Source organism: Haemaphysalis longicornis, unplaced genomic scaffold, assembly GCF_048455015.1.
Source record: "Haemaphysalis longicornis isolate Haplotype H1 unplaced genomic scaffold, Haemaphysalis longicornis Haplotype H1 scaffold_6, whole genome shotgun sequence".
NCBI classification, from domain to species: Eukaryota; Metazoa; Arthropoda; class Arachnida; order Ixodida; family Ixodidae; genus Haemaphysalis; species Haemaphysalis longicornis.
In genome coordinates, this window is record NW_027526407.1 from 33,012,605 (window position 1) to 33,026,427 (window position 13,823).

Genomic DNA, 13,823 nt, shown 5'->3' on the forward strand with positions numbered 1-13,823 from the left:
GTGATGCAGGCGAAAAGCAAAAATTTCCGTATGTACGAGATTTCGGCACACGTTCAAGATCTCCAGGTGGTCAAAATTAATCCGGAGCCCTCCCCAACAGCACGCTTTATCACTTGTGATGCGTCGGCACGTTAAACCCCACGATAAATCAATCAAGTTTGAGGCTGGTCTAACTGTTCAAGAAGCTTCAATTACATGAGCTTGGAAGGGAAGAATGATCTGCAGAAAAATTATTCCCCTGCCATAACCATAGAAACTCCCGTTTGGGGGGCTTGTCTGCCCCTTCAAAACCTCAAATGGCTCATGAGACTGAAAATGCCAAGTCACCGACTTCAAACGCTTCTGAGATGGCCAAAAAAACATTTTATTAACCAATTTTTCTTCACTTTGTGTATAAATTTTTTCTCATCATGTATGTATATATACAGAAATAGACGCGGCAATCATAATACAATAATATTAACGGCAATAATGGTGTTGTGAAGTTGGTGCATCCAGACAAACCGCCGGCGACAGGCAGGGAAGGTGGAGGGGGGAAGGGGGAAACACATGGCAGCACGTCAGCTTCTCAGAGCAGGGGTGAACCGGAGACTTTTTACACGCTCGGGCGGAGACGGCACAGAAGCAGTGTTGCAAAGCTGAAATTAAATGCAGAACTTCAAACACGTTCATTGGGATGTGGACACAGTACAGGCGCGCGGCAGTTCACAAATCGTCCCAGGCTTACTAGATTGCCACACACAGATCACAGCAGGAGAAACACTCGAACGAGAAACAAATTAAACGCAGTACTAACAGGCTGAGCAATACACAAAAGCCAAACGCAAAGATAGGGCGTACTAGACGAAATAGTTGCATGCGATGTTTGCTGCGCGGTGTTGGGAGCACGGAAATAGAACATAGCAGGGGTGAGCCAGATGAGGTAACCGTACGCATCCATAATAATTCGCACGCAATTTCTCACCCCCGCCATGTTTTTCTTGTATTCCCCCACAGCAGAGTTTCCGAAGCAGGAAGGGACACACAGCTCGATGTGGGAGTCTGGTGGACGTCAGCACAAGAAAGCATTCCCCGCGGGTCTTTCAAATGCAAGCTTTGCATTTCATTTTGCACACAAAATTTGAAAATAAGCTGTAATGATTCTGCAGGTATAAATATTGAAGGCCGATTTCAAAGCTTGAAACCACAGAGAGATGCGTTGCATGCTATGCCGAGCAAGATGTACCAATCTAAGCATTTTGAAACAAGCTGGTGAGTGGTACAAAATTACTCTTTGAATGCACACTTAAAAATTGACAAACAAAATTCCAGAAAGAAAAACGCCACACAAAAGAAATGAATGACAACGTAAGGAGTTTCCAACCCAATGATAAGAGACGGAACGCGCATGAGGCCAGCAGCCATTACACCCGGCATACTGACAATGGGGGGAGGAAGTCTGGGCTGATACAGCCAGATTTGCAAATATGAAAGGACAGCAATGCATGACAAGCGAGCCAGAACAGGATTTTGCAAGTTTGGGAGGACGCTGGCAAGCGGAAACATTTTTTACATCACTGCCGCAAGACAAATAGACCAAATGAAAGGGGACTGAAACAAAAAGAGCTTCAGCCACCGAATGCAAAGAAAGAGCAGCACATTCCACCGGCTGAATCATTTGTGCCAAGCATAGCCCCTTTTCCCATCCCCCCTCCCCTCACGAAACAACCAGAGCTGGCAGACGAAAAAACTACCACCACTGCCCCCTGTACCGTCTCATTTTTTTTCTATACTACATATTTATAACATGATTCATCACTTGTGAAGCGAGTGTGTGTATTTGTTGTTTAATTCGTGCGCTGAATGAAACTTGCCATGATGGCGCAACCCGAGAGACGACCGCTCTTGACGAGAACACAGTGCAGAGGCAGGAAAGAAAGGCTGTTTCAACTTAACAGGACACAAATGCACCTCGCTGCGAACACAAAGGCAAATGGGAGAGGATATAAGGCATAAGAGGAATGGTTTCTCTTTCCCTGGAAGGGTAGCGATGAAAATCGTGATTAATGATATTTCCTTAAACAAAAAAGAACATTCATTACATTACTTTTAATAATTCCTGGGGCCCCCAGAGACCACGTCAGAGTTGCAGGAATACGTGACATTACAGTTACCTACGAACAAATCTCTTTTGAAAATCAGCGCTTTTAACATATAGCACCCCCAACGTACAAAACATGCTTAAGCTGCACAGCCCAGTGGATCGTAGAATTGTACAAGGCCTACCTGTAGCTTCGATGAATACTTTGAAATGAGCATTACAAAAAAAGAAAGCAATGACATCAAAAACTTATCATTGATGCACTAAACAGCCTGTATTGTGAAAAAACAAGCACACTCGAATACATCCCCTCCCAATTTCAAGTGGTCTGAAACACAGCAACAGGCAGTTTCCACAAAAAGCGCAGAAGCATAGAAAGAAATTTAGTTCACTGAAATATCAAAATGGTAGGGTGTACAGTGCGAGGGGATGACTTCCTTTTTGTTTTCTTGCACGAAGATAAATAAGTCTTAAATAAAAACAGCCGCTGTCGCCGTGACGGCACACATTCCGACCGCTAGAGACGAACAAAAAAAGAAAAGGGCAGGCAACACAACGCAACCCTTGGGCACACAACCGCCAGCACACCGCCGTACAAGCAGTACGCAGGGGCCTTACGCAACGGGATAAAAAACAGGACATTTTCAACAAGCACCCCTTACATCCCCCGCAAAGGGGCCTAGTCCAAAGTCCGTCTACAAGTCTTTACACAATCTCTTCGTTCCCTTCACTCAATCCAACACACACCACCAACCTGCCTCTCCTTGCGGAATGCTAGCTTGCCCAGCCTTTTCAAAGCGCACATGGTGACTGAAGAAAACTAAAGCAAGACATACAAGCAAACTATGGAGAGCTTCTAGGGTGGGGAAAAAAAAAAAAAATTCTGAACTCACATACTTTACAAACACAGTGAACTACATGTTTCCTGCTTCTTTTTGCTCTCTCTCTACCTCTCTCCATCGGGGTTTGATATGGGGTGCCGATGCTCTGTATATGCTGCCACGCACGACGCACTTACGGCGAAACGCAATGGGAAAGGAAAGAAGAACAAGAAGGACGCGACGGCTGCTCCATCTTCCGTCGCTTCGTCGAGGCACGTAGGGGAGTTGTCTCTCTTCACGGGCGCACGCACTTTGCCGAGTCCTCGTTTACTCATCTCCAGCGCGGCACGATGCAACGTTTCTTCGTTCCTCTCCCTCTCTCTGTCAGTCTGTACAGTGTTGAAAGGTCCACAGACAGAGGCAGGGGGAAGAGGGGGTCCACCGACGGTCCACACAGTCCCTGACTGACGGCGCTGCCCTCTGCTGCAAGCCACCCCCGCAACGACAATCACTCGGTCACTCACGGGGCGAGCCGCACAGCTTGTGTTAAACTCAAACGAGTTCGTCTCTCTCTCGATCTCTCTCTCTCGTATTAACAAAAAGAACTTCAGTCCGGCGTGGACACCCTGGCCATTTCGCGCAAACACTGGGCAATAGTCCGAGACAACTCCAGCGGTGACATGGCCACGGTCGACAGCTGCTGTTCATACCGCCGCAGATAGCTGCAGGGAGAGAAAAATTTGAAAAATTACGTCATTATCACCACGTCCCCCTCAGGACTGCCTGCACGCAAATTTTATTGTGCACTTTAGCTCTTATTCAGACCTTTATAAGGCATTCCCAATGACCCGCATACCCTAACTCCCTGAATATCACCCAACACTTGCTAGTGCAGACTGATGACTACCGTATAAACCGGAATATAGGTCGAGTTTTTTTCCAAAAAAATCCGCACGAAAGTCACCCCTCGTCTTATATAGCGGTCATTGGCAGAATGTAAATCGTTGTCTGGCAACAATGTGCAAGCGTAGTCCGTCGCCATCACCATTCGTGTCTGACTGCTCTCTCGCACTATCAGTCCTTTATTTGATTTCGCTTTTCTCTAGTTTTTCGTCTTTTACTCGTCTATTGTGCGTGCTTGCGTACATTTCTGTACGTCTCTGTTCCGAAATGAGTGGCGGCAGCCGACGCCAGTTCACCGCGGCGTTTAAGCTGACAGCGATTGAGTCACCGAGCAGAATGGGAATATGGCGGCGCAACGCCAGTTAGGCGTTTCGGAGAAAAGTGTGCGGTACTGGCGGAGCCAGAAAGCTAAGCTGTGCGCGTGCAACCCCCGAAACCGATCGTTCCGTGGACGTCAAGCGCTGCACCCTGAGTTGGAGAACAAAGTGGCAGACTTCATCCGGGAACTTCGCTCACGATCGCTCCGGAGGCCATGCGCGGACCGGCTCCGCGAACTGTACAATGTGTGGATAGCCGGCGACAACAAAAAGACCTATACGGGCCGGTTGCGACCGTGTCAAGCTGGGTGTCCTTCTCTGGGCAGTCCTGCCCGACGACATGGTTACACGAGCGTTAAGGAAGTGCTCCATCAGCAACATGCCTGATGGCATGGAAGATGACAGTGCGAAGCAGTCATCCTCGGACGACTCTGAGAGCTTGGACGAGTGACTTCGGCAGGCATAGTGAGTGGCAGTGACGGACGGGCGTCAAAAATAAATATAGACATTGTGAGTGCGCTTCTGTGCCGAATTATTTTTTTTATCAACTTTTCCCACCTCAAGGTAGGGGGTCGACCTATAATCCGGTTTATACGGTACATTGACTAAATTTAGAAGGATCGCTTTGCAGAACGTAACATTTGCCTGCAGGCTGTAATTACTATCACGTTCGGCACACACGCACAAACACACACACTTGTGCCTTGTGCCACCATCTGGATCTTGCTACCAAGGGTACCGAGATTACTTTTCGCCTGTCTAACATCAATCTCAATATAACTTCAACACAAACTTGCACATCGCAACAGAAGCCACCAGAAAGCTGCTACTGTAATTGTAATCTAAATCTGACAAACAACGATAAATACATAGTTTACAGTGCACTTGTTCATATACCAACCCCCACTGCCTTTCAAAAACAGCAAAGAAAAAAAAAGGCCTTCCTAACTATGATAGCAGGCGCGCAGTCTGGATCTTTCACGCTTCGTCTCCCACTTGTCGGGATTTTTCTTTTTCAGGTAATACTGATGCTGCAATTGAGAGTTGCAGTACAACAAACCTGAAAACGATACATTGCAAATCAAAATATTCACGAAAAGTTGTTGTGTGGGAGGAAGGTAGAGTATGTAGAGATTTTCTTGTGAAATGAGGGCAGCTTGGGAAAGTTTGTGTTCCAGCTGTATTCGAAACAGTACCGCAACACTGTTGGAGCAAACATACAAGTGGTTAAAAGAGGAGCAGTTGGACTCTTGTTCGTGTCTTGTTTGTGCAACTAACGGTCTCGTCTAGAGAAACGAGAAATCGGGGGTCTACGAGGAGGCGACAGCTTTGCACCCTCGTTCCCATGTTTATTTATAGTCTGAAGTGTGAACCGCAAGGGGCGTTTTCTGCTCGTGAAAATGCGCCGCGCTGACGCTGCCCACATGCTGCGCGCTACGCGATCGGCGGCGGCAACATGGCGGCGTCACCAGCCGCGAAGAGATGCGCGTAGCTCAAGCGACCGCTTTTAACCGCTCTTTAAGATATCACTGAAGGCACAAACGAAGACGTTTGTGCATGAAAGGAGCTGATAATGCGGTCGAAAACGACACTATAAAGCATTATCCGCGCCGCTAGGTAAAGCGCCAATCAAATATCCGCCACCATGGTAAGCCTAAACATCTCCGGTGGCGCCAGCCGGCTGGGGCAAGTCGTCAGGCTCCTCCCATTGCCGCCCTCGTCGCGCGTCATACCAACGTAGAACGGTAGAACTGGTAGAACGCGCGCGCGGAATCGTCGGCGTTGCACGTGAAAAAGTCGCCCGCGCAACGCCGACGTGCACGAATCGCGTGCAAAAACGCGTCAAGAAGCGTTTCATTCATCTCTAATAAACAAAATGAGTATTAGCAAATCCCTTCATTCAATGCATGGCGCTAACGTAGCCGAAATCATATCCCATTGTTCAGTACACTTCCGAACGCGATGGTGGGAGGTAGTCGCTCAAAAGTAAATCGCGCACGGCCGCTTCCGTCAGCCGCCATGTTTTTTTTTTTTTTTTGGTATTGCACGGCAGTGGCCGCTGCCGGTTGCTTTGATGGTTGTCATCTCGCAGCGAATGTGCTTTTCCCGCTCAATCCACAGCGCATGGTTATTCCGGGTGCTTATAGAAAAGCTTATCTTTTTTAATATCTACCGCGTATACCGCGAGCGCACGGCTCTTGTGGGAGCATCGATCATTGATGGTAGAGCTGCCGTGTGGGTTGACGGAAGAGCTTCTCTATGTGATACAATTTTCTAGGCGGCACGCATTTTTTTTTTTTTTGATAGATGCAATTTTTGGGGGTCAACCTACATTCGAGTCGACTTACAATCGTGTAAATACGGTACTCAGCATGAAGGTTACAGCTGTGAGCAATAATCTGCCTGAAGGTCTTGAGAAAGCAACATTTCTCACCAAAAATAAGTGCAAGCATCCAAATGCAATATAGAATGCAAGATGCAGACTTGAACGAAATATCCACAGGGTATTGTGGGGGTTAAAAAATGTAGAGTTGTGGCAACCTGTTGCAGAGATCCCAGCGGCAGCTGCCATGGCACACATGGCCGCCTATTCGAAACTTTTTTATGTTATGGGTGGACCCATTGCATTTCTTTTTGCATTCACTTCAGCGGGCGAGACTTGTTGAATTTCTTGCAATGCATTGGCTTGGCAAATAAGTAGTAATACGACCTTTCTCGCATGCGAATAAAATGTTTTGAGCTGTGCTTCGTCTTTTTATTTTGCAACCCGCTTATAACAATTGTCGGTTATAACGATGGAATTTCCTTGGTACTTGGATATCGTTATAAGTGGACTAGACTGCACAGCCATTTACTAGAGGGTAACACTCCTCGTATCGCAAACACACTCACCGCCTGGCTAGCGATGAATGGGTGGCGAGATTCCGTATGATGAGTGCCGACGTGAGGCGTATGCTTCTGGCCAGCGCCGACTCTTTTTCGTCCTGGTGGGGGAACGAAAAACAAAACGACACAATGAGCGCAGCGCTCCGACAGAGCTAGTCAGATGGGACAAAATGCCCTTTTCACAACAACGGTGAATTTCCCACCAGAATTTGCTTCCTGCTATCAATCTTATTCCACAATCCCGTTTCCTTCCTTCGCCAAACAGCCCTCTATTGTGAACATTCAGAACTTTGAGTACTTTGTGAACAGCCTTTGCTATTCAATTTGCTGCACCTTTCACAGTCCAAAGTACCACAAAACCTTGTGGGAATGTACGGAGATGGAGCAAATTATTGCAGGTAACAAACTAAATTCAAAAGATCATCGGTCAGGTCTAATGGATTTCTGGGAGTTAAGCCCTTGTAACGAAACAAAAAAGAAAATGTGAGATCTGACATGTTAACAGTTCTGGACCACATTAATGCGCTTGCGTCTATGACTGCTCAGTCGCACTCTGCATGACATAAAATGTCGACACCAGTCTTTTTTTTTAAATCCCATCCCTACGAAGTCTGATGGTGATGTATGCACGACATGTGCAGTAATATTTTTAAAGGGGGATGCTGCTTTTAAAACAGCTTCCTTTTAATTGTTCAGGGGTGAGACAGCTGCGCATATTGCGCAGATTTGATACAAATTTGTTTTCCTGCGCCAGGCTGCTCCAAAAGCTTGAAAATTGGTAAAATTACGCCAAACTGCTTCAAAACAGTCTGAGAGCCAACGATTTTAACGCTCCCATCAGTTTCAGTGGGGCAAAATGCTTACTGACCACATATTTTTTTATTACCCCCAAGGTGATGCTGTTTGTAAAAATTAATTGACTGATCATTCAATAAAAAACTCACGTAAAATGGTCCCCGAAATAGTTTTTTCGGAAGTCACAATGTCGGGTTGCACATGTTATATTCTGTACGTTTTTAAAGCTTTCCCATCGAAAATCATTGAAAAGTCCTGTATAAAAATACTAATGTTAACTGAGGCGACAAAACTTGTTCAAGTTAATGACAAAACGGCAATTTTCTGAGTGCCGTATCTCCGGAACGGCATTACGTACGTATACAGGGTGACGCCATCTTGGTATGGTGAGGATCGGAAAACATGGCCAGCGGGTGAAGCAGTTGCTTGTAGTTCAGGCTAGTTCACTCTTGTTCAGGCAGACCGCTCTTCACAGATTTCTACCGTGCTTTTGGTTATGGGGGTGGCTAGGTTTACATTTAGTTTGATCTGTTACGGGAAGAAGTTGCGCCACTCAAAAGGTGGAGTTCATAGAAAACAACGCGGTGCCCCCGAATTTGCCGCGTTTCGTGTGAGGCGCGGTTCGCGCTTGAAGTGATATTTCGGACTCATTGCATTGTTATAAAATGCAGAGTTATTGCTGCCTTTGACAGCGAGCTTGCGAGCGGCGGGAATGGGACGGTCAACACTTCAAAGGGGGCGGCGCAGGCTACATCACCGCAAAATGCTCAAGCAGTGTCCGATTGCGGGACGGGCTATTATTATAGCACGCTAGTAATAATGGTTCATCTATCTGATTAAATGAATGGTTCTGAATGGTTCATCTATCTGATTCATCTATCTATTTCATGCCAAAGGGGAGATGGCTAAACATATCAATGTTACTGAAATTACGATCGATCGTAGTGAACGTGCACCTTAGTGTTTGAAATGGGAAAGCTGGTGGGATGTGACGACTGTCACCTCGCTTTGAGCAACTTTTGCCGTGGCTCTACACTTGTGCTTAAAGCCGAGTCTGGGATTACAAAAATAATAATTTCGGCATTCCCATGATAATAAAAATGCCTTACGATTGCTTAGTTTTTCAATTTAATATTTTCAACGGAACTCCATGCTACCTATACACAGAGCCTAAGAATTTAAAAATGGTTTGTAAGAAGGTAGTGCATTTGGTACCTCGTGATATTCTGGTAGAAAAACTTTGTTAAGAGGCTGTTTCAGTGGTATATACGTTCAAAACCGATTAAAAAGTGCTCTTTCCCCCGTGAGTTGCCAAAAATTTGATTTTTTGGGCACCTAAGGTGACATAATAAATGTCGTTAACTGCTCCAAACCAAGGTTCTTCTGCTCCAAAATCGAGATTTTGCTGCTCCAAAAACTGCTCCCAAACTTGATTCAGCTGTCTCACCCCTGATTGTTAAGCAAACTGTGAATTTTGTCAGTCTTGCTGCTTTTGTCCCACCGATTTCAAATATGGCATTTTTTGAGTCAGTCAGATAGTTAGCAAGATAATTAGGGATTATTACTCATTTTTGGAGGAACAATGGACAAAACAGTGGCAGTCGTAAAACCGTAATCTTTATAATTTCCAATACTATGAATAATAAGTGGAATGAGCGAGTGCAATAAGAGAATCGTTTTTTTGATGCACCACCTGCAACTAATTTTATACCTCATTAAACCTTGGCGGCACCAGTGGCAAGGAACCATTTTGAGTGCCCACTTCAAACACCAGAGTTTAATGAGCTGTAAAATTAGCTCCAAGTGGTGAATCAAAAAGAAAAAAAAAACGATTCTCTTATTACACTCACCAGGGTTCATAGTATTGAAAAAAATAAAGATTACAGTTTTACGACCAACACTATTTTGTCCGTTGTTCTTTCGAAAATGACTAATTATCTCTTATGGTCTTCAAAACTAATTGACTCACTCAATGACAAGTTTCACAGAGTTAACTCAAAAATTAAAAGAAATTGTTTTAAGACCCATGTCCCCCCTAAGTGTGGCTCGTACGAAGCTGTGAATATTAGTGACCACTGCATACTGGGTGCAACCACATGTTGGAACCGGGCCGCAACAGAGGTGCACGCAGTGTCAATTTAGAAAAACTCTTGACGACACCGAGACCGAGACCAAAAGCCCCCAATGCTGGCCGACCGGTAGAGGGGTATCGGGGCAGCAACAAATAATCGGGACAACTCACCGAGGCGTCGCGGTGGTTGTAGTAGGCGAGGGCGTGCCTGCGAATAGCGAGGAAGGCGGCGTCCGGCGCGTATCCCGGGTGCGGCGGAGGCTGCGCAGGCGGCGGCAGCGAGGCCTTGCCAAACTGCGAGATCTGCTGACGCCGAACTGCCTGGATCTGCAGCACCTGCTCGTTGCAGTGGCGGTCCTGTGAAGTCAAAAGGAGAAGGGAAGTTGTCGTCTTCAGAACAAGCTTGGACCAAACTAACCAATGGATCATTCAGGGGGTGGTGGAAAGTATCTACGATTAATGAATGAGTTAGTTAAATTAATTTACTCTTGAACCAAGGACATCGTTTTTAATTTTGACGTTTCACACCAACCCCAAAAATATGCCTTTGATTATCAGTCCCTGACTCATTGCTGACCTCACAGGAAGCAATAGGGCATTCGTTTTTCCCACACTTTCCCATGGAATAGAAAATTCTCTGACTACTTGCAAACCATCCGCAGTGAGACCGAGACAGCAAATCGAACAGCCCCTCTGAGGCGGTTTAGTGACTGGGATGAGAAGTGGGGTGTGAATCCCCACTGTGCGCGCAGCAATGCCCAATAGAAGAAGAGCATGTCGAGACACGTGAAGCAGGCACAGAGTTTCATATCAACGTGCGTGTGTGCGTGGATGTATTACATACTAGAGGAAAATCTATTGCTGCCATTGTGTACCATTGTGTGCGCTGCCATAGGAACAAGTAATGTTCCTTTCCTACGTGGCTTGGCTAGCCGGATGGCTTCTTTAACGTTTCACCTGAAGCCGGAATCAACACAAAAGTAAAACACTTGTTTTCTTGTTTTTCCATGAAGCATCTAAAAAGTCCGTGACATAAAACCTGTTGGAGCTCCACTATTCCATTGATAAAGCACTTATAATAACCCTTTATGCATTTTTTTTTTGAGCAACAGGCAACTTTAGAACTTGGTGGTGGGTTGTCCCAAGTAATGATAAACAATAGAACGCTTCTATGAGGTGCACGGTGCCACACTGGCTGAAGCGTGGGTTGCCTAGACAGTGGCACCGGAATTCCCGATACAGTAGACTCTCGATAAATGGAACTTCAAGGGACCGAAAAAATTAGTTCCATTTCACGGAAGTTCCGTTTACTGAGGTAGATGTCTAAAAGTGCAAATTTATGTACATACACACTCTTAATACCGTTTCATGGAACTCTAAGCACTAGAAATTGAATGTAGCTGATAAATTTTCAGAAAGCAAGAAAACTACAAGACATTTAGGCACAGCATTCACAAAGTTGATTTGGCAACAATTAGTCGCTGTGCACTACAAAATGCGTCAATTATTTTTCAGTCCTTGCAACTGCATCTTCACGGCAGCTAGGGGCCTCAACTTCGCGAGTGCTTACGAGCCACCGAATTTAGAAGACGGCAACGCGGTAATGAAGTGCGAATAGCACCACAATGGGACGAACGAGGAGGCAGGAGCCCTGTAACCTCAGCGTCTTGAATCGAGATCGAACAACTGCAACAAGAACTGAGATGTTGCATTCGTTGTGCTGACACGGCTGACCGCTAACGAGACGAGGCTAAAAGAAAAACCTGGATGAAGAAAAATAAGCAAAAACGGCACAGCCGGAACCGTAAAAAGCTGATTCTCATACCAATGGGCCTCACAAAAAGTTCCGATTAACGAGAGTTTTTTACGTTATCTGAATCATAAAACAACCAAATTACGGGCTACTGTTCCATTTAGGCGGCGGTTCCGTTTAAGCGATTTTCGTTAATCGAGATTCTACTGCAGTACATATTAGTTTCGAACTCTATCAAAGCTGGAAGAGGGTAAGAAGACTAGATTTCGACAGTACGAAAAGAAATAAAAACGCAGGATGTCCAAGTGGGAGGCAGCTCACCTGAAGGTGCGTGAACAGCGAGAGACGGCGACGCTTCATGTCGTCGCACGAGTCCCACTGGCACTGGACGTCCCCCTCGGCCTCCGGGATGTGCACGTTGCAGGCATGGTAGAACACGGCACTCGGCGTGGAGAATGTCCTGCAGAGGACCACACGGGGACGTTGGGAAACACGCCTCGCAGCACAGCCACATTTCTACACAACGCGGACGCTCATCCGACCGCCTGGCCAAAAACCACCAAGTCTCATTGATGGATTGATGGACCATGTGGCTGCCATAGTGGAGGGCTCTGGATTAATTTCGACTACCTGGGGATCTTTTAAAAAGCCCCTAAATCTCAACACCTGGCCGTTTTCGCTTTTCGCCTCCGTCAAAAAAGCAGCCATCGCGACCGGGATCAGCCCTGCATTCTTTGGCTCCACAGCACAACGCCATAGCCAAGAAGCCACTCCGGCAAGTACCAACAAGTCTAGATGACCCCTGTATTCTGCTCAACAAAGTCAGTCAGTCAGGAACCCAGTATAGAACCTTTTCAGAAGAGCCACATTCCACACACACCCACCGCAGTGCCTTGGTGGCTAATAAGGCGTTGTGCTGCTGAGCCCAAGGACGCGAGTTTCGATCGCAGCCACGGACGCTGCTTTTCTGATGGAAGTGAGAAGCCAAAATGCCTGTGTTGAGATTTTGGCGCACGTTAAAGATCCCCGGGCAGTGAAGATTAATCCGGAGCCCTTTACTTCAGCACACCTCCTAGACCACGTGCAGCTTCGACGAGTTAAACCCCCCAAGTTATCAAAAAAACATTTACATACAGGAAGCAGATGCCTTGAATACGTATACAACAAAAACACCTAATGGGACGTTAAGGAATCTTCCCTAACTTGTGGCCAAACGTTGCAGCCACAGAATGCTGCCAGGTGTGGCTTCTGTGGCTCTAGAGCTACAACCACGAGACTCGAAGCTGCATGCAAAACAATTTCCCCCCTTTGTTAAAAGAGCTCAAATAGATTTTCAACAAAGCTCAACAACTTCCACATAACACTAAAATCGCAATGGGCACGGCAGTGCCCAATTGAATCTAGCAGAGCACTTAGCCCGGCGCTGTGTGCCCTTGCCTGACTAGTGACTGTTGCGCCTCTAAGTGAGAAACTCAGAATAGGAAGCTCTTTTTGGTTTGCATGGCCCATTCATTTGCTTGTATTTTATTTCTGAAGCGTAGAATATAAAGCATGTCACAACTGATGGGTGCTTTCCCTTTCTTTGCGTGTTATTTCCCGAGGCATGCAGTGTGAATCCAAGTGCAGCCAATAGGAAATTAGTCATTGGCTGCACTTCTGGGACGCCAGCTTATTCACACACTGTTGTTTTTAAAAACATTTTCCACTCCATAAATTGTAAAGTAGATACGCACCATCATATATTCCCAACTTGTGACACCACAAATCATAATGAATTCACCTACCCTATTGCACACAAGAAAAACTAACAGGTCAACATTCAGGCCGGGAAAATGCCAAAATTGTATTGCAAGCCTTAGACTTTTGGGGAAAAGTTGCCAAGAGATAGAATGCATTGACACCTTCCTCCCAATCATGTGTCATCATACACTTGAAAATAAACATATAGGAAAGTAAATGAGAATAAAGTCTGTCAGGACATCCTTATTATCGATACCATTTTTTTTTTTTTTGTCACAAGTAGCAGGCTTGGAAAGCCGACACACATTTCGCCACAAAAGGTCTCTTTCTTGACCCTTAGCAGTCCGCTGTCGGACCCTGGCCGAAAAGCAGCGAGACTGTAGCGGTCCATAGTTGGGGTGCCCCCAACGGGAGGTTCCTGTTTGAACCCGTTCCCATTTCGCCCTTCCCGCTTCTT

General features: G+C 46.1%; 1 protein-coding gene across 1 annotated transcript in view; it reads right to left on the reverse strand.

Annotated features, from left to right (window-relative positions):
- Window positions 1-340: 340 nt before the first annotated feature.
- Window positions 341-13,823, reverse strand: part of Bap170 (Brahma associated protein 170kD) — an 84,591-nt gene continuing 71,108 nt past the window's right edge. Inside the window, exons 15-18 of the mRNA XM_077673968.1 lie at window positions 11,948-12,086; window positions 10,045-10,230; window positions 7,014-7,105; window positions 341-3,623 (exon numbers count right to left, since the gene is read on the reverse strand). Of these exons, the coding sequence (XP_077530094.1) occupies window positions 3,509-3,623; window positions 7,014-7,105; window positions 10,045-10,230; window positions 11,948-12,086 (532 nt within the window). The 3' untranslated portion in view covers window positions 341-3,508. The remainder of the gene's footprint in view (window positions 3,624-7,013; window positions 7,106-10,044; window positions 10,231-11,947; window positions 12,087-13,823) is intronic.